Source organism: Centroberyx gerrardi, chromosome 17, assembly GCF_048128805.1.
Source record: "Centroberyx gerrardi isolate f3 chromosome 17, fCenGer3.hap1.cur.20231027, whole genome shotgun sequence".
NCBI lineage: Eukaryota > Metazoa > Chordata > Actinopteri > Beryciformes > Berycidae > Centroberyx > Centroberyx gerrardi.
The window spans coordinates 17,662,965-17,690,792 of record NC_136013.1 but is presented as its reverse complement, the minus strand read 5'-3'; the positions used below and the strand labels follow the sequence as shown (position 1 = coordinate 17,690,792).

Below are 27,828 nucleotides of genomic sequence, written 5' to 3'. Positions count from 1 at the left end.
GCAGTTCAGAAACCGAGCTATATCAATAATCATAGGCTAAAGGACATGTATGGTATTTGGCTAGCTGGGCTTAATCTACGTCTCTGGAGCCACTGACTGGCCTGTTTGTCTTCTAGCAGACGTTGGAGAGTCATGGCCACAGACGGTCGTCTAGCTGGGGGAGGACCTACTCGTTCAGCAGCGCCATCAGTCGGGGCTGTCTCACCGAGGAGCAGAACAGGGACATTAAAGCTGGCATCCAGCCCACACTACAGGTCTGTCTCTCTGTGCTCTGAGGTGTGTTTTATCTGAGCATGTCATCAGGTGAACAGAATCAGCAATATTTATTAGGTTTGGGTTGGTATCAATGTTTTCACACTGTTAAACCCTCTCCTAATTTTACAAGGGTATAAGGTATTACCGGGTAATTAAAACATAACAGTGCCGGGGGCTGGAGGGAGCCGTCTTTGCAACACCGAAATGCTGAATTTATCTCTGGCCAAGATGTTTTTCATACAAATCTTGCACACCGTTTCATCCTCTCCTTTTTCATTTGGTCGATATCCGAAATGCTAAGATTGTTTTTTTTCTCCTTCTCTAACCTTACCTTAGATGAAGAGTAACAATTTTGTGCAATAATTCAACTGTGCAATAATTATTTACTTATTTACACTGTTGTATATATTATAGTATGATGCACATATTTGTACATATTCTTATTTCTCTTATTTCTATATTATTATTGTTATATATTGTAGTATAATGCTTCTTATTATTTATTATTTATTTTCTTATTTCTATTTTCTTATAATTTCTCTATGCTTATATATATTTCTCTTTTAGAATGTTAGCAACTGCAGTGTAACCCAATTTCCCCTTGGGGATCAATAAAATATTTCTGATTCTGATTCTGAGGTCACATGCAACATCCTCAAAGTTACACAATATGAAACACTGTAATTCTTTCTCCGACCACACAGGCAGCGCTGTTGTACAAATGGCTCTTAATTTGGCAGTTTATTAGATAGATATGGAGCAGAAATATTATGATGGTGTTGAAAAGGATACGTCATTATTTTCAAATACTTCAGTTTACCGTATCACCGTGAACCAACTGCCCAACCCTAATACTGATGTCCTGTGTATATGTTTTAAAAACGTTTCTAAATGAATAGTTGGTAGCTACATATTTCACCATGTGAGCATGTCTTTCTCTGTTTGCTCTGACCTTGACTGTCTTTCCCTGCGATGCTCCGTGTGTTCAGGTGTTCCTGACCAACTCATCCAATGTGTTCCTGTTGGAGCCATGCCAGGATGTGCCTAAACTCCTGGACAACCAGGTGGAGGTGTGCAAGGGTGTGCTCAGCATCTACCGACACATGATCATGGAGCACACCATGAATACACAGACATGGTCAGTCACATATCCAAACACACATAACATGGAGGATCATACTAGCCACACAACCTTATTTTTTTTCCAGCTATTTTTGTTATTTATTCCTCCTACACCCTCAAGCTTAGTCTGATTTTCTTTCACAATCTGTTTCTTAGTATCTTTCTGTACACCTGTTGATGGCAATTTTGTTTGGCAATATGTTGCTTGAATGCCTTGGACAGGGAAGGTATCATTAAATTGACTCTGGCCTGCCTTATTGCGTGTGTTCTGCAGGGAGCAGATGTTGCAGGTGCTGCTGAGGATCACTGAGGCAGTGATGAAGAGGCCACAGGAGAACCAAAGAAAAGACGTCTTCGCTGAAAGTTTAGCAGCTATTCTCTTTAGGGTAAGTCTGCACCTGCTTGGTTTTAGATGTTTTCAATTACCAGTACACAGGATCTCATATCACTATCCCTTGTGCTATTAAACTAGGGCGAACGCCTACGTGGGAACTGTTAATAAGAGTTAATAAGTGGGGCTGTCACAGATGTTTCACTGAGTTAAGCCCACAACACCTCAGTAAATATCTTTACATAGCAGCTTATAAAACTTCAAAGTGATATTTTAGAGCACATACCTCCTATACAGTTTCATATGTGGTCAACCACCAAAATTCGCTGTACAGGAAGCTATATTCAACAGCAGTTTTGTACTTTGATTTTGAAAACCTTGAAAATCATATTTTTATCATATCTACAAACTTACGATTCGATACGCGATATGGGCTTCACGATTTGATACAACCACGATAAGATGTAATATATAAGTTCAGTGACAACAAAGTATGGCTGTGCAGAATTATATAATTACATTGTTTTGCTAGAATGAACTACGACTATACCAAATCAGATGCATCAGGGTGAGATGCCTAGTGTCCCATCTTATCAGGGGGACCTGGAGTTCCTAGCAGTGTCCCTGTCCGTCAGTGCTGATGCTGATTCATCTCTCGTTCTCTCCTCACCCGTCCAGACCATCATCGTGGCGTGGGTGCGAGCCAACCTGTGCGTATTCATCTCCCGGGAGCTATGGGACGAGCTGCTGGCAGTGCTGTCCTCTCTTACCTGCTGGGAGGAGCTGGTGACGGAGTGGGCCAGCATCATGGACTCGCTGACGGCCGTGCTGGCACGCTCCGTTTATGGCCTGGACATGGCCAACCTGCCTCTGGACAAACTCAGCGAACAGAAGGAGAAGAAGCAGAGAGGACGCGGTAAAGAGGGAGGGATGGGGATGGCAGATTGTTTGATAGTTTGTAGCAGTTTCTGTTGGTCCTAACTCCATACATAAAGCTGAGCGATGCCTCCATATTCAGTAGCCTCAGATGTAATGATCAGTGTTGTTCTCCTTTGTGTGTCAGGCGTGATCCAGGACTCCCAGAAGGCAGCGGCGGTGGCTCGCTCCTTCTCACTAAGTTGGAGGAACCAAGGGGAGCAGGGGGGCCAAGGGGTTCAGGAGCCCATGAGGTTTCGCTCTGCCACCACGTCAGGAGCCCCTGGCGTGGAGAAGGCCCGCAACAACGTCCGGCAGAAGGCCTCCGGTGAGCACCTCATGCACAGAAAACGGCATTTGATTGTTGCATCCAGTGTGTATTTCCTCTACCATCAAAGCAGGCATAAATAAAATGCGAAGGGAAGACTTGTGTAAGATCTTACGCATGTATGTACTTTAAGTCTGCTTTATCCATGCTGTATTCATCTGTACAAAGTCAAATATTTCCATTGCCTCTGTGTGGGCCAAAACACGGTGCTGATAAGCCTATCTGTTAGGGCACAGGATCAGACCACAGGGTTTAGCAGACGTCATATTGACTGCATGTGAAAGCCTCCAGACAGGTCATGTGTACGTTAGCCCAGGTGCCGTCGAAAGGCCCGACACCAAAGACAAAGAAGCCAGCAGATGGCCCCCATTGTTCCCCTCGCATGTCACCGGCCAATGTCAACATGTTTCCCTGTCAGCTCGATGGCAGGCACGCACACAGACTCACGCACTCCCCCGGCGACATGTCAAAGGCCGGCTTTAGATGCTCATTGTCATTAGTTCAATTCAGACACAGCAAACACCTCTTATCTGATGGGGATGTGGCAGGCTAATTATAAGTTGAGCTGGAAGGCAGTAGAGTAGTAACTAGTAGAGTTGCCTGTCTTGCTTGTCTTAATTTTGACTAGACAGAATATTAATGGGGAGGATAAAAGAGAGAGACTATCCCTGTTCGTTTCCTGGCCCTCCGCCTCCCCAATTACCACCAATCCATCTCTCCAAAACGAAGAGCTTGTTGAGCTAGGAGCAGATGCATTTGAGCCCAAAGGAAGTCTTAGAAGGTGTGTGTGTGTGTGTGTTTGCACATCTGTCGCGTGTCTTGTGTGCGTGTTTGTGCACCTATTCTGTTTGTCTGTTTGTTTGTATCTGCGTGTGAGCAGAGATGGACATTAAACACCGCCGCTTCAAATTCCCTTCCCTTTCTCTGGCCTAATTGGATTTCTCCCACATTGATCTTCAAACGCCCCGACGTCCCTCCTCCCCACTCCTCAAGAGAAGACCCGCACATCAATTGCACGGCGGTTTTTGATAGTTTCATTAAGAGTGTAATTAATGCTCATTAATATGCATAAACGGGTAACAGTGGCGGGCTGTAGCAGAGCCGATGTTATCTCTCCCAGTGAAAGACGGTAATTAAAGTGTGGCGAAGGCAGAGAATAGAAACGTCCTCTTTCATTGCTCACTTTGAGATTAGGCCTGAAGTGCTATCCAGACACAATGGCAATGCCTCAGCATTGACAACTGTCAAAACTTGGCTGCACTTACGTATGCAAATACAACCTAATATTGTTCTGAGGAGATCTTGTCCTGATAAAGGAATAGGAGGCTAAAAATACAGGATATTTAGGTACGGTGCACACACTCATTATGCTTCTACGCCCATGGAGACCCACTTGAACCAGTTTACATTCTGCTGTTGCAGAAATGGTCATTAGTGGTAAAAGTACCAATACGGATTTGTGTCTGAATTATCATTTAAAATATCATTTGAAAGTGTGGCCTGTACATGGGCTAATGTCGGTTTTCTGGTGCACCACTCAAATACAGCATCCCTGTTGAGAGACAAATCCACTCTCTCCTCTTCTGTCTTAAGCGCGAGAGAACTAATTAAACTAGTCTTGGAAACAAAAGCAATCCACTGCATAAATTAAGTCTCTTAACGCAGATAGTCACTCTTTTTTTTGAAGATTTAATGAAAAAGAGAGGGATTTTTTATGGTTCGACAAATCTGGCAGAGCAGGATTGCTTTGTTTAGGTGAAGAGCCCTCAAGTGACAAATTGAAATGAGTGCTATGCTCTGTGTGAGGCTGTTAATGTATTTTCACTGCTTAGTTGTTAATTTCCTGTCTCAGTAACTTCACTCTGAGTTTGGTTTCAATCTTTTTTTTTTTCTTTGAGATTCATTGACAGAGCCACAATTGTGAATTTTTTGCTGGAATTTCTCTGTTTAAGTTTTGACACAATTTGACTGTATTTAGACCAACCTCTGGTACTGCTGTGCTTTTTTTACTCTGCTCTCCACATCAAGAACATGTTTGTTAATGGAAACACCCTTGTGGCATTCTGTACTATGCTGTCATTGAATGCTCTCTTCTTCCCTTCTCCCTTCTGCCTCTTTTCTGTTTTCCCCCCTCTCTCTCTTTTCTCCTTTTCTTTCTCTTTCCCTGATGGAAGCTAAGCGAAGCCAGTCCATCAGCAACTGTGTCCATCTTTACGAGGCTTTGCCCACTACTAAAAGTGTTCCTATGCTGCTCCACACTGTGAGCTCTTTCTTGCCTGGTATCTCTTCTGGTAACTCTGCTTGCTCTCACAGACTCTCAGGTAAAGTGTGTTCTGAGAGCTGCATGTGTTTGTGTGTGTTTGTGATCTCCACCCTGCCTTTCCCATCCATCTGTCAGTACTCGGCCCGTCTTTTGCTGCCAGTGTCAATGTCCATTTGGAGCAGAGATGTTTATGCTTACAGGAACGTAAGTCTGGCATGTGGTTTGAGAGTGGGAAATTGTATTGTTGTGACCGCTGCTCTGTGCAGTGTGCAGGAATACAGTCTGTAACGAGAGTGTTTGCATCACCACCGCATGTGTTTGTCTCCTAATTTTTTCCCACTGTTCTCATAAATGTCTCAAATCTTCATCTCGTATATTGTGCCTGCAAATCCCCTAAAAGTAACAAATGACATAGCCCAGTGTGTTTTGACCCATTTTGAGCTCTGTGTTATAGTATGTGATTGTTAAAAGTAGGAAGTAAGTAGTAGGAAGGGAAATTGATTACTTCCAAACATTAACTATTTATTCAAGCCAAAAAGTCAACAACAGATGCATAAAATGGCACTGGAACAGACACTATGGCTATTCTTGCATGCATGCTACTGCAGGTGACGTGTTTCGAGTGAGTACACTCTTCTTCAGCTGCCTGAAGAAGAGTTCCCTTCCTACTATGTGTTTTTTTACTTTTCAAGTTTTATGCCATTTGGGAGCCCTCTACCCCGTCCCTGTATGTGATCGGTCATGAGGCTCTGGCCTAACTCTGTGCCCTCTCTTCTCCTGTCTGTCAGATGTGGAGGAGTGTCAGCTGTCGGAGTGCGGGGGAGAGGAGGAGCTGGGAGGCAGGGATAGCCCCCTGCCACGTAGCAGCAGCACCTCGGACATCACCCAGCAACTGGCCGACACTTTACCAGGTATGTACACACACGGGCAGGCTCCTAATTTTTATGCCCCACAGTAGACCAGTTACTCCATACGTTCTGTAGGCTCCCTTTACACCTCGATTTAAACATGCGATGATTTAGCTGGATTGCATCTACACCTTGCATTAAAATGCATCTCCGCTATACACAATGAAATCCCCACAATAATTTCCCTTTCCCTTGCCAAAACACAGATTGCTGCATATGACACTTCTTCTTGTAACATTTATGCCCCTTAAAATTGACAGTAAATATGTCTCACCATCCATGAGTACCCAGACAATATATTTCTAAGTATGTTACTGTATGAGCTGCCTGATTTGTGTATGCTTTACAATTTGGTGTTAATGAGGTGACATTGTCTCTGACCACGTCCAGAGATAGTTTTGGGGGATCAGATCTTCAATGTGTCCTGGGTGTATTTACACCTGGATTTTATGCATTTTTGCTCTATCCAATTACAACCCAAGACACATGTTATTGCCAGGTGTAAAGGTGGTTAAGACTGTTGTAGATGCTTTATTTTAGTGAGCTGGCCTCATGACTAACAGCCCCTGTTTATACTCCAGCCCAGAAGAGGGAGTGTTCCCCCACCTCCTGCGGCTCTGATAGCAGGACATCAGAGGGCAGGAGAGAGAGCAACGAGCCACCAGTGGTGAGAGGAATAGTCTTACACTACAATTTTCCTCTCAGAGCAATTAAATAAGTTTGGTCCCTAGAAGTGTCTCCTCTTACTTGTTGGTTTATATGTTCCTAGATCCTGATCCGGCGGAGCAGCAGTCCAGCTGAGGTAGACTGCAATGCTGAAGGACAGACCAACTCCACCAGGCCCAAGCTCAGAGAGAAAAGTCAGACTCCACACCACTAATTATTTTTTGAAAATTGCACAACCAGTACCTTCTGTCTCACACTCCTCTGACCTGAGCCTCTTGCACTTTTGTGCACTTTATTAACCTCATTGTCCCTCCCTAATCAGGCGAGAGTGTAAGCAGTGAGACGTCTAACGGCTACCTAACAGAAGCTGAGGTTGCCTGGCAGGCCTGGCAGGCCTTTGAGGAGGAGGCCGACACCCAGTCCACCCAGTCGGCCCACATGGACGTGACGACTGACCCCCAGAGCCAGGGGAGTCTGCTGCTCAGCCACAATGAGGCTCTAGCAGGTATAGGGCCTGATCAGAACCCACTCTGGACTGCTGAGACAGCATTTCACACTGCACTTAGTCCAGAGCTTACTGTATTCTAAATCCTGTGCAGCTCTGGGCAAACTGGAATCTTAGTTTTGGGATAAATAATTCCACAGGCAACCTTCAAGCTAGACTTTATCCCAGGACTAACTAGATGTGATCTGGTTATCCCTGGCTCTACGGGGTTAGCAATAGAATTCTATAGTATAGCCCTGGTATAAACTAATGTTTTGTGATGATGAAATAACATAGCCTTGGGCAAACTCTTAGCCTATAACTATTGATAAACCAGGCAAAGAAATGCAATATAGAAAGCTCTTGGGAACAATTAGAGGGAATTTCACTTTGGGAGTGTAAAACGTTAGCCTGGTAAGACCATCCTGATCACGTGACCTCACATTCTGTTTCGCTCCACGGATCAGTCTGGACTTCCAGCCTCCCACATCGATTTCAGTGGGCGGGAGTACTTGCCTTGACAGACAAACTCATTCAGCCAATCAGCGAATCCAAATTCAAATCCAGTCGGAAGAACGGCGAAAACGTCTTTTCCGCCGAGAAACTCCGCTAGTGCATACTCTTGTTCTTGTTTAATTGTTGTTATTGAGTCTATTTCTGCAATAACTGCACTTATGGCTGTGTTTACTCTACAAACGTTAACGTTAACGCTCGTTGCTTCGGGAGACGCCATTACTGTTTTGTCAGCGGCGGCCTGTATTTCACGTCATCAACTACGACGCAGTCCCTGATTGGCCCGGTTACATTGTAATTTCAAGAAATCGATGTGGGCGCCTGGAAGTCCAGACTGATCCGTGGAGCGAAACAGAATGTGAGGTCACGTGATCAGGATGGTCTTACCAGGCTAGTAAAACGTGACCTGGGGAGATTTACTTGGTGCCCATGATTTAGCTTTTTGGTTCAGCATTCAGTTTTACAGTTTGCCTTTCAATAATTTGTATTCAATTAAAACAGTAGAGATGAACGTCTGCTGTCTGAAAGGGCTTAATTACACAGAGCAATGTTTTGTAAAGCTTCAGCACTGATGCAGGTGGAGATCCACAGTTTCATCTGAGGTGTGGGTCCTGTCTGCTGGCTGAGGGCTTTGGTGCCCCCAGCAACCTCACCTTTCCAGGGATTAGCCTTAGTCATAGCCTGGTAGAGTGGGCCTGGTAAGGAAACTTGAGCTGCTTGACGGTGTCTGCTACCTCAATGAAAGGCGTCTTTTCACCTCTAGCCTTGACTGAGACTCAAGCCCTGCTTTAACCAGGCACTCTGGCTAAGCCGTCTGATCACCTGGCAGCTGCTGACAGCTCCTATGTTTATGCATTGGGCTTTTTGTGAAGGCACAGTGACCTGTGGTCTATGGTTACAGACTAAATAAACATAGATGCAGACAGAATCAGTCATATAAGCTTACTGGTGCCAGTGAAAAGAGAATAGTAGTTTTGTGGTGTTGTTTTTCCCAAACGATTTATTTTGAAAGAACACACAAGCTTTCAAATGTCTGCCATGTATATTTTCATAGGAAAATAATCAAGAGGTTCCCTAAGCATTAAACTCTTCAGCTTTTAGTTTAAAGGATAATTCCAGTCATTTTCAACCTGGGCCTTATTTTCCTAGTTTTTGTCATCATGACAATTTATTATAATAATTTATTATTTATCCTACCTACTTGTAATTGCCAATAGGAGGTTGAAGTGAAAGTTTTTTCCCAGTCAACAACATTCAAAGTACTTGAATGGTCTACTTGCCAACTCCCTTAGGCTAGTTAAAATAACAGTCTATCTAACGCTGCAATATACGCAAGTTTCAGGCAATGGATAATCTGAAATCGGATGTAGGCAGCTCCCATTGCAGTGTGTGGTTGTGTTGAAAGGACATGTTTTAATAGCTTTTTGGGTTCTACTGTTAGAGATTATGTTGGTCCTGTGTGTGTGTGTGTGTGTGTGTGTGTGTGTGTGTATATTGAAGAGCAGCGCCCTCAGTGAACTGAAGGTACATCAAGATTTACAGTGAAGTAAGTAACAAAATTTAGAACACAATGAATCATCTTGATGGCAAAAACAAGGAAAATAAGGCCAGGTAAAAAAAATATATATATCCTTTAACGCCCCTCTCTCCATCAACATTGATGGACAGGCTGTTGTTACCCCACTCTCCTTCCCACCTTGTACTGCTGTTTGTGTGTAGTCCTACATTGTGATCATTGTGAACCTCCCCCCTCCCCCCCTCCCCCCCCTTTGTCCCTGTGCTCCCTCCCTCAAACCCCACCTTATCCCTGTCCCCTTGTTTTTAGGTCCTGAGTGTGCCCTCCCTCCCCACTCTGCACCCCCGTCCCTCCACCACCACCACCACCACTTCCACTACCCCCAGAACCCCCCCGCCTCGCCAGCCCTGCTGGTGCACACAGAGTGCCCCCTGGACGACACCATGCATCAGTCTGTCTTACACATGCCACACCACTTGGGTACTGCTCCCTAGCTGCTACTCTTCATGTAGACCATATTCTCCTCAGTTTACCATAGACTCTCCATACATGTCTGTTTTTCAGCCTTAACTCGACTGATGACTACCTTTCCTTTTCCTTTCATAGCCTGCATTACACCGCTCCATTTCTTTTTTTCAACCTCCCATATAGCAGATCTGGGTCTACTACTTAAATCTTATCCAAGTACTTTTCCAGGATTGTTTTTTTTCTGGTCAGGTGTAATATGACCAGATAGATCTGATTTATGATATATGCATAAAAATGGCATATGTACTGAGAGCAGCCAAAAGCTTTTCATTTATGAATTACCTCAGATCTGCTACACATAATATGGTTATCATCCCTTTCTGTCTTTTACTAGGCCTGTACTCCCTCTGTCCCAGCTCATCCTTCTCCTGCCCACTATGTGGCACTCTGTTCCTCCTGTTCAACATTGTCCACCTGAGTTCATCTGCATGTTGCATGTGACCTGAGCTTGTTTCCCAAACGTATTTTGGTGCCAAGATCAATTCCAATGGACAAAGATCTTCTCAGCGCTTGGTTACATTTGGGAAACAGGTCCCTGGATTTCTGTTAGCGGTTTGATTGCACAGCTAGATTGAGGATTCAGTCAACAACTGCTTAAACAATAACAGGCCTGCTTTGACGGATTATTTGCTGGCAGTGTCATTATTATTATATTCTTTTTATGATGTTACACAGTCAAATTTCGCCCAAAATTGTAATTGCTTTGTTAAAAAGTGTTCCACGCTTGTTGATTGAATCCCATCTCTTCAGTTAAATTAAGTTCACTTACAGGTGTTCACTTTGTAGTAGGTACCAGCATTTCCAAATATGGGTTTTTATCAATCAGTTTGTTCTCTACCCAAAACCACCCTCCCACTCCCCCTTCTCCCTCCCTCCCTCCCTCCCTCCCTCCTTCCTCTGTTGGGCCATGCAGACAGTAGCGAGTGTCTGGCTGATGACGTCAGCATCATCGCGGGTGGGAGCCTGACCGGTTGGCACGCCGACTCAGCCTTCGTCCTGTGGAGGAGGATTTTGGGTATCCTGGGAGACGTCAACAGCATCCGCTGCCCCAAGATCCACGCCAAGGTCTTCTCCTGTCTGTATGAGCTCTGGCACAAGCTGGCTAAGGTAAGGTAGAGAGGCACACACCACCTACATATGAAGCGTTTCATTACCAAATGAGATTGGAAAAAACTCACAGCTACTCTGATCTGTCCATCTATCCATCCATCCATCCCTCCATCCATCCATCCATCCTCACGCTCCCACATACACAGAGGCTTACAAAGATTGTGGATAATGCTTGTGCTCATTGACTGAAGTTGAATGTGTGCTTCCAGATCCGGGACAACCTTGGGATCAGTGTGGACAACCAGTCCTCTCCCCCCCGGCCCGCCTTCATCCCTCCACTACGAATGCTGGCCTCCTGGCTCTTCAGGGTATCAACAACACATATGCACAACAGACTATACAGAATATACAGAAAACATAAGACACGTTAAATAAACATATTAAGGCACAAGAATGATGCATTTTACATTTGCAGCAACAACAACGGTTTGGAATAAATAGAAGAAGAACTGGGTAGTTAACATGAGAAGCATGCAGGCAAACTTCATCAACAGAAAATGTCACAGTACTGTCAACATTGTTTGATTACCAAATTATCTCAAGGAAGTGCAATGCAAAAACACTAAACACCAAAGATGTCACCAAAATCAGAAAAATAAGGATTTTGCAAATTAGGGTTAATTTAATTGTTTGACATAAAGCAATACTAAAAAAAAAAAAGAATATTGTCTATATTGTGAAAAACAGTTAAACCAGGGCATGTGAGACATAAAAAGTTGGACACACAGTTACAAACGAAATGCACACCTGCAGCTTGGTACCTCATCCCCTCCCATCTTTTCTTCAACTGTCATTGTATTCTAACTTATGATTATGATGGCCAACGTGTCGTAAAACATGAAGAAGGTGCACTCGGCTTTTATGCAAACAAGCCATAAATACATCTTAAACATGATAAAGTCTTTGACCGCTCACGATAACACTGACCTCAGTTTCTCTCTCCCTCTCCCCTCAGGCCACCATGCTGCCAGCGGAGTACAAGGCCGGCAAGCTGCTGGCCTACAAGCTGATCTGTGAGATGATGACCAAGCACCAGGATGTGCTTCCCAACAGTGATTTCCTGGTGCACCTGTACCACGTCATGCACAAGGGCTTCACCAGCGATGACCAGGTACGACCATCAGGGGGCAGCACACACTCACGCATGGAAGACCAGTTACCGTTCTGGCTGCTCTGTGGGGAGGCTTGTTCCTCTCTGCAGCAGTAGATGGCGCACCAGTCAAAGCCATGTTATATTACGTGCATCGGTCCTCTCTATAGACTGAAAAATCATGATTTACAGTTGCCATTATGGTCGTCTGCTTTTTGCCTGCGTCATGTGTCATTTTCCTGTGAGTCATAATGATTCCTATCCACTTCTTGGGTCCTGCTTTGCCTTAGGTTTACAGTTTATTAACTAACTAATATGTCTAATATGTATCCAGTCTCAGTCCCTATTACAGCTAGTCAGGGTCAACTTGAGGACAGTTGCAGACAGCAGTGAGGACTGGGGGGTCACATAGGTTCAATGCAGTTTGGGGTTGTCGAGGCTTCCAGTCAGCTGGTGCTGTTGTAAACTACCTGCCGCCTGCCAACCAGTGGTAGTGAAGAATGCTACTGTGTTTTGGCATTTAATTCCTCTTCCTCCTCTTTTAGCCACACCCTTGCTCCTATTTAAATTTGGCCCAGCTCCACTCCTACCAGTCCAGGCTGAATGGAGACGGATGGAGCCCCCCAAAACAAAGGACAGGGATAAAAGTGGGGGGGTTGGGGGGGTTGGGGGGGTTGGGGGGGGGGGAGAGGATTGTGATTAAATTCCTTTGTTTTGGATGTGAATGTGTGTGTGTGTGTGTGTGTGTGTGTGTGTGTGTGTCTATGCCCTCCTGGCCGGGTTTCTATTGCGCCTTGGCAGTGCGACAAGCTTATTAGAATGTTTTCCATGTCGTTAAATAATGTTTTGAGCCCCCGCCGCGTATACGTGATTAATTAAGGATTGACGTCTGTCGCGCTCCGTTAGACTGACACGTCGGACGGGGGCCCAGAGTGGGCCAGCCTGTGTGTGTGTGTGTGTGTGTGTGTGTGTGTGTAAAGGAGCGGGAGGCGAGCCTGGGGAACGCGGTATAGAGTAGAGCAATGAGGGGGGCACACTGAGGGACGAGGCAGCATTCTCCAGCTTTTGTTGTGGCTCTGTATAATGCGTCGGGGGGCCAGAGCCAGGTTGGCCACTGAAGCGTGCTCAAATTGGCCGGAGAAAAGAGTCCTCACGCCACACAATGGAGGACAGCCGCACGCCTGCTTAACATAAGAAAGTGGCTCTTACTCTCCCCCCCTCCTCCTTCCTCTCTGCCTCTATCCCTCCCTCCTCCCTCTCCTCCTCCTCCTCTTTCTTTCCTCCCCTGAACCCCCTGCCCACTATCACATATACATTTTCAAGTCCATCACACTCTCTCTTTCTACTCCATCTCTTCACTCTTTTTTTTTTTCTCTCGCACTCATCTTTCGGTGGGGATATTGAAAGCAGCATTCAATACAGGCCTGTGTGCAAATTATCCAATATATGTGTGCATGCTTTGGAGTGAATTAAATATGTAACTCTTGTTAAATGTTGCCTTTTTAAACATTTTTACATATATTTACATATCTAATATTGTGTCTTAAAATCCTCTAGCGTGCAGGTGCATTTTCTCTAGATTACCTGATGTTAATCATGTAATAAAATCCACAATCTCCTGCCATGTTCTGTAGACAACAGGGGGAATCCCAGTGTAAATCCCCACCAGCTAAATGTGAATAAGCTCAGAGGGAGATGACAGTTCCCTCGGAGGGATTCTCCTTCCAACTGACAGAGTGCCAAGGTCAGGTCTATTGTCCTGAGTGTCTGTCTTTCTCTGGTCACTGGGCCCGCAAAGGCACAACCACAGGACAATAGCAGTAATCTATCTAATAGGACTACTGTCCTACACTGCACTGCTCAGCCAGCACCACAGTTTGTGTAGTATAGCGAGGTGCACACAAATGAAATACAAATAAAATGTAGCAGTTTGTGTAGGTGAAAGCAAACATGTATATCAGTCATGCATTGCACCATTTATCCTTGCAAGGAGTAACGTTTTACTTGCCTCTGTGATTCTGGTTGCCTGCAGTGAAGCTGACATCCTTGTGCCAGGTGTGAGTAGATAAACACCTTTCACACCTGCTTTCTCAGAGCAAAACCAGCAGCTCCTTTACTCACTTCAGTGTGGCACTGGGAAGAAGAAAGGCCTTGTTTCATTTCCATACTGACAGATTAAAATGTGACAGTTGACCCTTAAGTCCCAAACTTGGTTGATGATTAAACCTCTCACCTCATAGTTATACAGGTGGACTATAGCCTACCTATCAGTAGTAGTAGTAGTAGTACTCATACTAGTAGTGGTAATATTACTACTACCAGTAGTTGTGAAGGGAAAATCCCAAGATTTCCTGGTGATAAGAACTAGTGGTGAATTGAAATGGGAATTCAGTTCCATATTGAACTGGAAGGTTTAGTAGAGGAAACAAAAATGTCCAAATTCTTTCTGGACTAGAGTGGAGTAATGCCGGAGTGAACCCAGTCACCCCAGGAGCCAGCAGGTGGACAGTGTGTGCTTTCCTGGAGACAAGGCCATATGAAAAGGCCTGAGGTGGCTCCTTTCAGAGTTGCGTTAATGCACCTTTTGTTGAAGCAGGGGCCATTCCTGCTGCCAACACAGAGCCACACGCAGGGCCCAATTCCCATTTCTATACACATACACCTCAAATCAGGTTCCCTGTACTTACACATACAATAGAAAACACTTTGTACTCTACGTTTGTGGCTTCCTCTAAAATGCTCATTTCAGGCAATCAAGCAACAGTTTGTCGCATGCTAATTACCACCGACTGCTCTGCGCATTATGCCTCAGAGGTCAATTACCAGCGAAATGAGGGTAAAATGGGCCTCCAAGCCTAAAGCTCTCCCCACCAATTTTCCACATGCGCTGCAGCGTGTTGTGTTTTGACTTCCTACTTATTGCCCCTGCGTGTTTATTCTATTCCTCTTTTGTTCGCCTGCGCTCCCTGTTTACCGAGGCTTCATTTGAGGTGATTAATGTCACAGGTAGGTAGGGGGTACAGTGCTGTGTGTATGTGTGTGTGTGTGTGTGTGTGTGTGTGTGTGTGTGTGTGTGTGTGTGTGTGTGAGAGAGAGAGAAACAGAGAGTGAGATTGTGTGTGCGTGTGTGTGTGGTGTTTGCTAAGGTGCCCTTGGGCTCAGCTAGAAACGGGCTCATGTTTGAACTGTCCGATTTACACACGTTTATGGCTGCCAAGAAGGCAGGTGTTTCTAGTCTGGACCTTGCCTTTGTACACAAACATGCACACGCATGTCTGAGATAAGAAAGAGAACAGTTTTCCTGCCATCCTTAGATACTGCATTCTCATACCATGAAGAATTTTTTCTGCAATATGAGAATTTCTTCTAGACAAAATAAATGAACTTCTCTCTATCCAGCTAAACATACCATGCAACAACCAGTTAACCAGCTTTCAGTGCACATTTCTAGTAAGTGTTACACTGTATGCACATACGTTGGCCGTTCTATAGCGAGAGCTCATGTTTGTGCAGAACCCTCTGCAGTACAGCATATGTCAACGATGAAAGAGCACCCATCTGCCACTGAGCTGCCTGTACCTCAACAATACAATACCTTGTCCCTGGCTTTAATTACAGGTTTGTGTGCATGAGTGTGTGTGTGCGCGCGTTTGTGTGCGTTTGTGTGTGTTTGTGTGTATGCGTGTGACTCACGAAAGTTGAGGTCTTTTGTTCCCCCCCTCTCATCCTCTGTGAACAATCCATCTGCTGCCTCTGCCCTCTTGTCTTTCTTTTCCACTCTGTTTTTTTTTTTCTGTCTTTTAGTGAGATGGACTGTTGAGTGCCTTACTCTCCTCAACACACTTACAATATTTAGCCTACCTGTTGGAGGGAGGAAAAAGCTTTCTCTCTGCCATGTCTCTCACACGGTGGCCCATTTACAAAATGTTTCTTTCCGTTACTGCTCCCCTTCTCACACTCTTTCACCAGACCTCATGCTCGCACCCAATACAAGACCTCATACAGCAGAATTACTAATACTTTCAGTTTTAGTTCTGATGGATGAATGGGAGTTGCTTTTATTCTTATATCAACTCTTTTTGATACCCTATGGAGTTTTTGCTCCTGGGCAACTTTTATACTTGACTGGATGCCACGAGATTAAAACATGTTGATGTCCAATATACCTCTCTCTGTGTGTGTGTGCGTGTGTGTGTGCGTCCCCAGGATGTTCTGAACACCATGATCCGTTCCTGCTCTCCGCGGTTCTTTTTCCTCGGCCTGCCAGGCTTCACCATGTTGGTCGGAGACTTCATCACTGCTGCTGCCTGCATCCTCAGCTCTCGCTCCTCAGAGGTACACACACACACACACACACACACACTCTTTATATTCTCCTCCTCCTATGTATCCCTCTGTCTCAAGTCCAGTGAACATCTCCACTGTAGCCTCTCCTACCGTCATGGAGAAACTGGATCAAGCCGGAATCTGAAAATTATGTTTTGCAGGACTGGAAAAGCTCTGAAAAATGCTACATCCCTTTAATGAAAAATGATACATATCTAAAATGTTTTAGAAATGTAACTTATATTTGTTCAGAATCTCTTTTATTCAGTGGGTCAAGTTTTGCTCAAGATACCTATTGAAGGACAAATAATAACCCAGTTTACCTATTTCTTGATGGCATAAGTTGCAAGTGATAGCCATAGCCAGCCAAAAGAAGGGACCTGGGACATTAAATCCAGCTATTCACCAAAATAAAGGAACTATGTCTGCATTAGAAAATCTATTCAAGTACAGATATTGCTCTGAAAAAATGCTGGAAATAACATTTGAGCATGATCATTTGAGTTTCAGTTGAACATCTTTCAGCAGAATCATGAGTAAAGACACAATTAGTTTTGCTGGATCCATCCGATGCTATTTCCCTGGATAGTGAGCTCATGGTTTTTCCTGGAAGTGGGCTGTTTTCATGTAGCATTAGAGAGTTAATGATATCATGTTGTTGTTTTTGTCCTCTCTGCCAGGCTCCCAGGACGGAGGCTCAGACAGTCCTGGGCTCCCTAGTGTGTTTCCCCAACCTCTACCTCCAGATTCCACTACTGCGGACCATGTCCGGCTCTGATGACATCGCCATCGACCACGAGGACATCAAGGTGCATAGTGCGCATGTGCCATACTGGGAATACACTGACAATGCATGAAAATTCTTCACCTGTATTATAAAATGTATCATATAGGTACTGCACTCAGTACTGTTAGTGGGGTATTAACCTGTAAAGTGCATCCATTGTACCTTTATTACATTAATAGTTACATTAATAATACCAAGTAGAACAAAAATGTACCTTTATGGTGCAGTGATTTCTGAAAGAGTCTGTAGTTGATGGTATCAAACTGTTGTCACAAACTGGATGTTGCATAAAGTGGATGGACTAGACTCGATGAAATCGGTGTGTTGTCTTGGTCGTTCAGGATTATCTGGTCAACGTCCTGCTGGCGACGGCGACGAATGAACACTGTGAAGGAGCCAGGTATGATGTGGGCTGTATTAGAGATGCTTGTTTTCATTTTTGTTGGTATAGATTGTTTTTATTTGTTTATGTGTGTGAATACATATATATACATATTATATATACGGCCCAGATAATGTTCATTTATGTTTTACAAACTTAACATTTACTAACCATTGTAAAACATCACTTGCAACTTTGCAATAGCAACCCACATAATGCTTATTTATATTTTACAAATCATTTGTTAATCATTAACAAATACTTGTAAAGCATGTTAGTAAATTGATTTACTAACATGTCATTTAACAATTATTAAATAATGTACATTGTATCATTTACTGTTAACTAGTAAACAATATATGAAATATACTAATCATCAAATAGTTGTCACTTATTGTTATTAATTCTAATATATATAAATGGTGATTAATTCCATTTATTGGTAATCATTCTTAACTCTTGTATTTCAGTGAGATTTTGTCTGTAATTTTCCATTGATCCTAAATATAAGGGTGTGTTCAACCTGTCAATCAGGTGCATAGCTGTGTGCAGTCTGGGTCTGTGGGTGTGTGAGGAACTGATGCAGAAGAACATCCACCACCAGGTGAAAGATGCCATCAACGTCCTGGGAGTAACACTAAAGGTCAGTGATCCTCTGGGGCCGCAGCTTGTTGGCTGCGCTGCTGGTAAAACTCTGCTGAAATATGCAAACGCTATGTTTTATAAAATACAACAGCACTTTTTTTTTTTCAAGCACTTACCTGTATCGTGAGTCGTGTCCCAACTGTCCCAGAACTTCCTCAAGGGCATAAAGCACCAACGGCCATCTTTGAACGAATACACATTGTAACCTAGGATTTCACTCTTTCTTCTTTTTTGTTTCACCACCAAACACACACAAGCCCTATAGCATTTAGCTCAACCAAAATGATAGTTGATTACATAAAAGGACTGCAGAACAATTTCAGTGTATGCGAGGGGAGAGAGGGAGAGAAAGTGTGAGAGCGAAACATGCTCAGTGATGTGACTCATGGGTATATTTTGGAAGAGCCCTCTTTTCCCTCTCCGAGTGAAGAGATGCAGAGAACCAGTGGTGGATTTTTTTTTATTTTTTCTAGAAAAGGCTTTGGGGTGGTGGCGTAATTTCCAGGCCGCTCGCTCTCAGTCGATGCGGGCCAATTTAAGCAGCTACATCTCCCAGCTTCCTGCTCGAGCAACCCCCCCTTCTCTAATGGAGCAGTAATCACTCCCCTGCACAACTTGACACACAGACTCGGCCAGCCCCAAAATAGAGGGTACGGGGTGGGTGGGGGATCTGGGGGGGAAGAGTGGCGCTGAGAGTCTCTTTTCTAAAAGCAGGTGCTGAACTCTCAGGGCCCCTTTTTGTGTTTGGCCATTTCTGCACTCCCACATTGTCTGCCCTTGTTACATGTTGAGAGGCATTCAGCTGGAAGAAATGGGAAATTCTATTTCTCTGCAAAGAATTTCAAATCACTGAAGAAATCCACATTTGAAAGAAAATTGTCAGCAACTCAAGTCTTTCTTCCAATGAGTCTGGAGAGAATGAGGCTGGGTTTGAAGTGGAAACAAAATTATGCTGATTATCTGCACAGTGAGTGAAGAGGTAATCTTGAGGAAAATGACTCTTTCAGAACTTTGTCACAGGCAATATGTTCTTAAACTTTTCCTCCCCATCTTCAACCAGCAATGTCCCTCTACCTTTTTTACATTTTAGGCATTTAGGCAGAGTCACATCCAACAAGGGAAATAAAATAATGATCAAATAATTTTCCTAAATCTCCCACATTAAAGAAAAAAAATTAAATTAATTTTCAGGTCTTGAAAAGTGGCAAATAATGTAATTGTTTAGTCTCAATTCACATCACTACGCATTTTACTTTGTTGTAGACCCCACTGTCATTTCACCTGTCATAATATTTATTGTAGTGAACAATAATCTCCAGCTATAGAATGCTATGGCCTAGCTGACAGTCATATCACACAGCCACCATTGACATACATCATACCAAAGAGCAACCTGAATCTTCAAATCCAATCAAAAAAAGTACATTTGTAAAGAGTTTGGAATTTTGAAATGCGTAATGTTTAGGAAGCCTGTAAACAATAACAAGAACGTTAGTGTTAAAGCCCATAGAAAGGCAATTCCAGGACTCCCTTGCAGATATGTAATTTAATTCTCGTACATTTTATATGCAAAAATATAGGAGAATTCAATTTCATTCTAATTTTGAACAATTTTCTCTCTTTTCCTGACTGGCTATAAATAAGACGAATATATACAAGGAGATAGACAACATTAGCAATCTCCTGCAAATAATTTACTGTTATTTATTAATACTTAGTGTATAGCCAGCATTACAAGTATAGCTTTGAGTACAAATCAGGTGTCTTTGCTAACATTGTGTGTGTGTATGCTTACTAATTCTATCAATGAGTAATATGGCTAGTTTGTATAGTGTAACTATAGTGTAACCACTGTGAAGTTGCAGGTGGCAGCACCTCTGCCTCAGTATTTAGAAAATCAGAATCAGCAGGTTCATAAAAATAAGGCTGAACCGCTGCACCATGTGTTCGGTCTTGTTGTTAGTAGTTCACACCACCAAATTAGGTAGCATTAAAATAAACAGAAAAACTAAATAAAATTATTTCAGAGCTTACCATTGACCACAATAATGGATGAAACTCCAAACATAGTTTTTTGAGACATTTATTCCGATCGTCTTTCAAATAAAAGCTGTAGAGAACTGGGAAGATTTGAATGGCTGGAATCAACTTCACGTCCATTTTGCACTTGCCAGGTGGAACTACTGTTCACAAAAAAATTAAATTACATTGGTAGCACAGAAATCTGATTGGCTGTTGACGGCCAATGACCCCATAAAGTTCAGCCATGGCCAACTTTTCTCGGCCGACAAGCTTGTTGACCGTCCACACACTGGCCAAGTTTCCCTGGTCGTTCCACTCTATAGGGAATGAATGGACTTCTGGTGAATTGTTGATTATGTTGCTCGCAGTGTGAATGCACAGTAAGTCAACAGTAAGTCAACAGTAGGGTCAAAGCAACAATGCCCAGGCAGTGGAATTAAACAAATATTCCTCTCCTGAGAATATTCATGTGTAATAGAAAAATACTAGGTTAAGAAGTAAAAGCCATGTTGAAAATCTTTATTTCTTCTACATTTTTCTCTACATTGATGCTGTTTCTTCCACATGGAGCCAAGCCCTCTGCATTGTATGTAGTGTTGATCTGTTCTCATCCTGTCCCCTTGTGCGTGTGTGTGTGTGTGTGTGTGTGTGTGTGTGTGTGTGCGTGTCCAGTTTGGGAACAAGGCAGTGGCTCAGGTAGCCTGCGACGTGTTTCAGCTGCTCATCTGCCACTGGGAGCATCTCCAGAGGCTGGAGTCCACTCTGCCCAAGAAGATCATCGAGGTAGGATACACATACACACACACACACACACACACACACACACAATTAAATTACAACCAGCCATTAGGGACCCGTGAAGGGCACATTGTAAGGAAGAAGAGAAATTGCGATTAAGCCACTGTAGCTTTTGGATGAAAGTCTAATATGATTTACTTCACACACACACTGGACACCCTGTGGTGGCCAATCCATTTCAGCACACGGCCCTGAGTCACCTTACAAATATAAGTGTGCCATCCAAGTATCTGTCTCCTTGTTTTGTCCCCACACAGATCTTTGTGGCCACAATAGCCTTTCTGTTGCCAAGCGCAGAGCACTCAACGGTGGAGGCAGACAAAAAGGTACCTGGTGGAAATAGAGGGAGCATGAAATGGCTGAGATCTAAAGGACCTTCCTCTGTCAAGTTGGAATGGTGCATTTGCAGAGGAATTTTTACACTGGAGCGGCTCTTTTTATGTGGAGCTTTTGCTCTGTAGCTCTTTTTATGTTTCTTCGCCCTTTACAGCTCCCATCTATCAGCCTTCATTTTGTCCTTCTTTTCGATGCAACTAGAACAGTCTCTCTCTATTTCTGTATAGTAAACTGTTGTTTCTGTGTCTCATTGTTGGCTGCCCCAACTGACTATGTTAAACTAAAGGAACTGTACTTCCCCTCCTTGCTCCTCCTCAGTTGATGGTGTCCCTGCTGCTCTGCCTGTTGGACTGGTGCATGGCCATGCCCCTCAGTCTATTGCTGGAGCCCATCACCATGCCTGTGCTGGACGACCCTGCATCCCACAAGGCCCCACTGCTGGACTACATCTACAGGGTGGGTAGCCCGACTGGCAGCTGAGAGTTTTCACTCAGCTTGTATATCCGGGTACCACAAATGTCATTGGAATTGCGGTGGGAAATATTTCCTGACCATAGTCTGCTTTCAGTGAATTTGTGTTAATGGAAAAGTTGCAATATTTGGCCTAGTGTTGCAGAAATCTTCTGTTTAAAGACATCTATGGTTTATTTGGACCAATTGACACTCAAGCTGAAAGAGTTATGTTTTTGTGAGGAGGAGGAGAGCGCGTGGTAGGAGTTGGCGCTCACTTTTGCGTCCCGGAAGGTGGGACAGTTTTTTACCATTGACTGATTTATTTTCTAAAACATAGATGGTCGTTGCCGGCAGACACAACTACCTCGGCTTCGACACCCTCCCACCCCCCACCCCACTACAAGGGCTGAGAGCTTGTCACAATAATTAGTCTCACCTCCACCGTGACCCCATGAATATGCCTCATTTAGCGTCATAGTGGCACCGGCAGATACCTCCGTAGCTGACGCATGTGGTTGGTATTTATCATAATGCAGGCATCCCTCGGAATCTGCCGTGTAAGAGCGCATATTGCATTCATTTGAAACGGGCAAAACACTCACGTTTCAATCTATTTCTCTGTATTTGTTCCTCTAACCCCTTATTTTATGGTCTGACCCAGAGGATGATGGCCAAGCTTCAGGCGTAAATGAATGAGGTATTATTCAGTCCCGCCTATCTGGGCAGATGCGGTCAACGGCAAACCTTTGTAAGGATGTCACCCCTGATAAGAAATGGTCAAATTATTCAAACAGAGCCCTTTGTCCACTTGATAAGCTCAGGCTATAAACGCTTGTCCCGGAGATTTGAATGGAATATGTCTTAATATGAGAGCGACTGCAGCTGCTATGAAAGAAAAGACAATTAGGCATGATTGGTTGTCTAACAGCACACAAAAGACATGACCCCTCTGGTTTTAATTGGAAGTAATATATTATGCAAGGCGTTACAAGGTGTGACAGTATCAACGCAGTATGAAGCCAGAAAAACATACACTTCCATACATAGGCTAGCTGCTATTTTTTCCCCATGCCAAGCAGAAAATAGCTTCTCTAACAGAAAACATCTCCCATTTATGCCATCATGTCACAGAAGATGTATTTGGCTGTCCATTTGCTTTGCATGCTTCATCTTCCCTTACTTTCAGCTTCACATAAAAAATAAAAAAAAAACTTGAAATGTGTCCTTTACCAAGTCCTCAAATACCACATTATGCACAATCCATGCACACGCTCATGAATAAAGTTGTCACGCTTTGCATCTTGGCGTTGCGAGAACTTGTGTGTTCTGTCTGTTTGGTGACTAACAGCATGAGGCAGCTCGCTGTAAAAAGCAACATTGCACTGGACCTCATTGGTTCACTGGAGCTCTACTCAAGCTTCTCCATCTGCTCTCCCTGCCTGCCTCAGCAGCCAGCTGCACCTCCACTCTGTCTGTGTGTGTGTGTGTGTGTGTGTGTGTGTGTGTGTCTTAGAGAATGTGCATATGTGCATTTGTGATTGTGTGCACACGCCTGTGTGTCTCTATTTGCGTTTCTCTTTATTATTTGATGTATGTGTGTGCAGAAGCGTACCCATCTATCCATATGTGCCCCTGTAACTGCAGTATGTTTGTTCCACAGTGTATTACCTTCCAGGAACTGTTGCTATGCGAAGTGCAGCCACTTAGTTGTCAAGCACAGCCGAGGGTTTTCCCCCTCCCTCTCTATCTCTCCACCTCTCTCCACCTCTCCACAGAGGAGGCTCTTTGGGGCTTTGGTGTGGCAGCTGTTTGGTTCTGGTCTTTTCAGCATCAAGCCTCTAATCCTTCCCCCATGCACCCAGAGGTCTGCTTGGTAGAATCATCCACATACTGTCTACATTGCCCCACACAATACTGTTTCAGATGACAGGGCCAGCCTGCCTCTCTGTGTGTCTCTCAGCCAAGTGTGAGTGTATGTGTGTATTGAATGGGATTAGCCTTTGCATGGCTTTAACCAAGTTGCTCGACTCTGAATGAGAGGCCCCCACATATGCATACACTAGGCGTATGCTCTGCCCCCTCGCATGCAACTTGCCATGCATACCTTACCTCCAGACAGATTGTACAGTATACAGGTGTGTGTGTGTGTGTGTGTGTGTGTGTGTGTGGTTGAGTGTGCATGTTTGCGGTGGGAGCTGAGCACAAGGATAAAGTCTTAATTAAATCAAACAGTGTAAACCTGTCCAATGGCTGTAATCAACTGCCCCAGCGCGCCTTATCTAGCCCTGCCAACGGATGCTCTGCCATCTGTTATGCAGATCGATACACTCACACATCACAGGAGAAATGGATTAGTGGCAATAAAGACCCTCTCCTCTCTCCTCCCCCCCCCTTCCTCCACTGGCTTATGATGTAAATGGACCATATTTTCCCCCTCCGTATGCTCCTGGATCATCTCGAGCCAAAACAGGCCGAGCAGGGGAGTCACTGTTGCAGTTGAAGTTTAGCCACCATAGTGCCACATCTGCCAATCATTGCTATAGTGTAGAAATGCTACACTGAGGCACTTCATCAGCACATAATTACTATAAGTCATACCCCCCTCCTACTTTTTCTCCCCTCTCAGGTGCTGCACTGCTGTGTGTCTGGCTCCAACCTGCACACCCAACAGAGCCACTACCTCCTCAGCCTGTCGGACCTGTCCACCGACTACGACCTCATGTTGGGTCAGGTCAAGAGCTGCGAGCCCCCGCCCTCCCAGACCACCACCACCGACTTTGGCAACCTTCTCACCGTAGCAGAGGGTAAGGACACTTGGCCATGGCGTCTCTGCATTCACAGTGGGAGGGCAGGAGCATCCTGATGCCCGTTTACTACCTGCTGCGTAGGAGATTGCACCGGGCTGGCAGATGAATGATGGGTCTAGATTTATTGGGTGTGCATGTGCATGCGTCTGTATGCGCAGGTACGCGTTCACAAGAGAGTGAAAAATGGCAGTTCATGGTTAATATCAGCTGTCACCCTCATAGCTTATCCCCAAATGGCAATCCCTGGTCACCCATTCGCACACTACCCCATTTTAGCACCACACTGGACCTCTCACAGACCACAGAGACATATATATCTGAAAATCCAAAAGGGATTACAGGGAAATGTAACCTCTAAGTAGTCCATCCATTTGGAGCCTCTCCGTTAAAATCTTATTAAAAGTATGAAAAGGAAATCAACCATCACAGGGAATGGAATGTTCGCATTAGTGCTCAGCCCCAGAGAGAGGACCCATTATGGGGTTTAGATAAAAATGTGATTTTTTTTTTCTTCATTTTTTTTTTTTTTATTGTGACCTTGTGATTCCATTAGGCAATGTATTCCTCTCTCCTGCATGTCCTCAACTTCAGAAAAGTCCTTTGAGCCCAAATACACAGTGCAAATGTCCACTGAAACAATGTAAGAATTTTTAGCAGTAGCTTTTGCCTGAAAACATCTCACCACGCCACGGCTTTTTGGTGCACAGCTGCACAGAGTCTTAGTAGAAACAACAAAACGCTATCAAAAGGGCAAACCAAAGAGTGCCGGCCTGGTTATATGCATTTCCCCCCCCACTGCCTCATATTGATCAAGTCACATCAAAGGACCAGCGCATCTCTAATGCAGCTTGGCCCGCTTTCCAAAGAGCTTTCTCCACTTTGATGGGGGATGATGGTATTGATAGCAGTGTCACAATGCAGGAGTGCGTCTTCTTGTTTTTCCCGCATCACTGCAGAATAAAGCACGGCATGCCTTTCACTTGGGAGTAAAAACCTGTGCATTTACATAAATGCGTCTCGCTAAGTAGTGTCCTATTCAGCGGCCTGTAAAGATGGTGGTTCTCATTAGCACTCGGCCAGTCTCGGCGTTCGCCCATTGTAAGAAGACTCAATGGGCTTTTCAAAGTTGTCTCTCATGATTAGATGCTACCTACTTAGAGGTGTGCTGGCCAGGCCATTGTGAGAAATGAATAAAGTACCCCTATTAGTGATCATAAATTAGATTTGGCTTTGTATAGAAAGGGCCGACAGCATGTCTACACACGAACGTTGGGCTTTTGAAATATGGTTGTCAAAGTCTGAGTTGGACGTATTATAAAAGATAACCCCATGTGCAGCTTTATTCTGACCGCATCAGAAACTTGTATCATAGATCACATTTTACACTTTCTCACATATATTACCCTTCAAGGATTTTCTCAGTAGATGATCAGTATTTTTCTCCCCCCGCCCCCTCCTCTTCCTCCAGAAAAGAGACGTCGGAACATGGAGCTGATCCCCTTAACGGCACGGATGGTCATGACGCACCTCGTGAACCACCTGGGCCACCATCCGCTGAGCGGCGGCCCCGCCCTTCTCCACAGCCTGGTGAGCGAAAACCACGACAACCCATACGTGGAGTCGTCGGAGCTGTCCTCCGAGGTCTTCAAAAGCCCCAACCTGCAGCTGTTCGTCTTCAACGACAGCACGCTGGTGTCCTACCTCCAGATCCCCGCCGAGGCCCCTGCCGTCGGACAGCCCCCGCACCCCTCCTCCCAGGTGCGCGTCATCGTCCGCGACATCTCGGGCAAGTACTCGTGGGACGGCGCCATCCTCTACCGCACCACCCAAGAAGACGATGGTGTGGGGGTTTTTAATGGCGTGGACCGCCCTCTTTCCACCTCCACCACCACCAGTACCGTCACTCACAGCAGAAAGCAGCCCGCCTCCCCAACAAAGGGACCGTCCGACCACCGCTGCTCGGTCTCGGACTCCCTCTCTGGCTGCTGCGAAGAAGAGGAGGAGGTGGATGTTCTGGACCGGCTGCTGGAGGATCTGGGCCAGAGCAGCCCGGAGTGCCTGCCCCAGCCCCAACTCAGGCTCAACCAACCGGCCCCCTCGCCCTGCGGCATGAACCTGGAGCAGGAGGGAGCCATCCTGGAGGCCATTCTCCGGCAGACGCAGCAGGAGGAGGAGCAAGTGAGGAGGTGGGACGCCGACGTGAGCGTCCGGGCCGCCTGCCAGAGGGAACCCACCCACCAGGAGCCCAAAGCCCCGTTCTACTTCTGCCGGCTGCTGCTTAATGACCTCGGCATGAACTCCTGGGACCGCAGGTATACGTCAGACTAGAGTTATGTACCATCACGGCAAAGAGTGGCTGTGAAAAATCATGAATCGGTCCAATGCTTATTTGTCTCTGTCACCATGATTCAACATCCTGTCAATAAACTACACCTTAAATTTAACTAGTAGGATAGCAACACAAAATAGTGCTAAGAATAGCCTCTGTAGCCTGTTAATATTACTATTGTATATCCGTTACTTCACCCTCATCCTCAAAGTGACCCAGCTGTAGACTCGTTTCTAGAGCCCCCTATGAAGGGAGAGAAAGAGGAAAGCTGTTAAAAGCACGCTGGGGTCTGGAGTCTGTTAATCTCCTCTCCACAGGGTAAATGTGCCCAGCTGTTTTCACTAAGGTCTACCTTGGTGTGTCACATCTTTGCAGTGCTTCCCCGTAAATTAAAAGCTCACACCTCTTAATGGTGAAGGTGCAACGTGCGCACGGCTAGTAGGAGATTGCTGTTCGCACCTGTGCCTTCTTTGCCTCTGTTAATATTGAATGCAAAAGAAAACTCGAGTTGAAGACAAATTTATTTTCACAATTTTCCAGTAAATTACCAACTTCATTTAACACGGCTGTTCCTGCTTACCAGCATTAGCAGCTTCATGAATTCTATTTTGCAGGTGGTATTAGGGATTGCATCTGTAACCGAGTCTTTTTTCCTGTTATGCAGGAAAAGCTTCCATCTACTGAAGAAAAACTCCAAGCTCTTGAGGGAACTGAAGAACTTGGATTCCAGGCAATGGTATGCTCTTTTAGATTGAAGATTGAATCTGGAGTGTCCTTTGCACAATGTACCTTGGAGAAATTAAGTATATCTAAGATCCCAAAGACATTGCAAGCATTATCTCAGATACAGGCTTTGTTTTGACTAATTAGAAACTCAATGTAGATCTAGTCAGCCAAGTATTATAGCTTCTTCT

The 27,828-nt window shown here is 44.7% G+C and overlaps 1 protein-coding gene across 3 annotated transcripts in view; it reads left to right on the top strand.

Annotated features, from left to right (window-relative positions):
- ralgapa2 (Ral GTPase activating protein catalytic subunit alpha 2) overlaps positions 1-27,828 on the top strand; it is a 100,577-nt gene that overhangs the window by 39,698 nt on the left and 33,051 nt on the right. For 2 of the 3 annotated variants that reach the window (XM_078289365.1, XM_078289366.1), the window contains exons 12-34: positions 117-254; positions 1,245-1,393; positions 1,652-1,763; positions 2,387-2,624; positions 2,772-2,951; positions 6,003-6,125; positions 6,704-6,789; positions 6,892-6,982; positions 7,111-7,293; positions 9,611-9,781; positions 10,743-10,936; positions 11,149-11,247; positions 11,895-12,050; positions 16,236-16,364; positions 17,036-17,164; positions 17,484-17,542; positions 18,059-18,167; positions 20,864-20,974; positions 21,247-21,315; positions 21,644-21,781; positions 24,405-24,582; positions 26,054-26,897; positions 27,579-27,650. In XM_078289365.1, coding sequence (XP_078145491.1) covers positions 117-254; positions 1,245-1,393; positions 1,652-1,763; positions 2,387-2,624; positions 2,772-2,951; positions 6,003-6,125; positions 6,704-6,789; positions 6,892-6,982; positions 7,111-7,293; positions 9,611-9,781; positions 10,743-10,936; positions 11,149-11,247; positions 11,895-12,050; positions 16,236-16,364; positions 17,036-17,164; positions 17,484-17,542; positions 18,059-18,167; positions 20,864-20,974; positions 21,247-21,315; positions 21,644-21,781; positions 24,405-24,582; positions 26,054-26,897; positions 27,579-27,650 — 3,758 coding nt within the window. The remainder of the gene's footprint in view (positions 1-116; positions 255-1,244; positions 1,394-1,651; positions 1,764-2,386; positions 2,625-2,771; positions 2,952-6,002; positions 6,126-6,703; positions 6,790-6,891; positions 6,983-7,110; positions 7,294-9,610; positions 9,782-10,742; positions 10,937-11,148; positions 11,248-11,894; positions 12,051-16,235; positions 16,365-17,035; positions 17,165-17,483; positions 17,543-18,058; positions 18,168-20,863; positions 20,975-21,246; positions 21,316-21,643; positions 21,782-24,404; positions 24,583-26,053; positions 26,898-27,578; positions 27,651-27,828) is intronic. The other variant, XM_078289367.1, reaches the window with a different exon arrangement.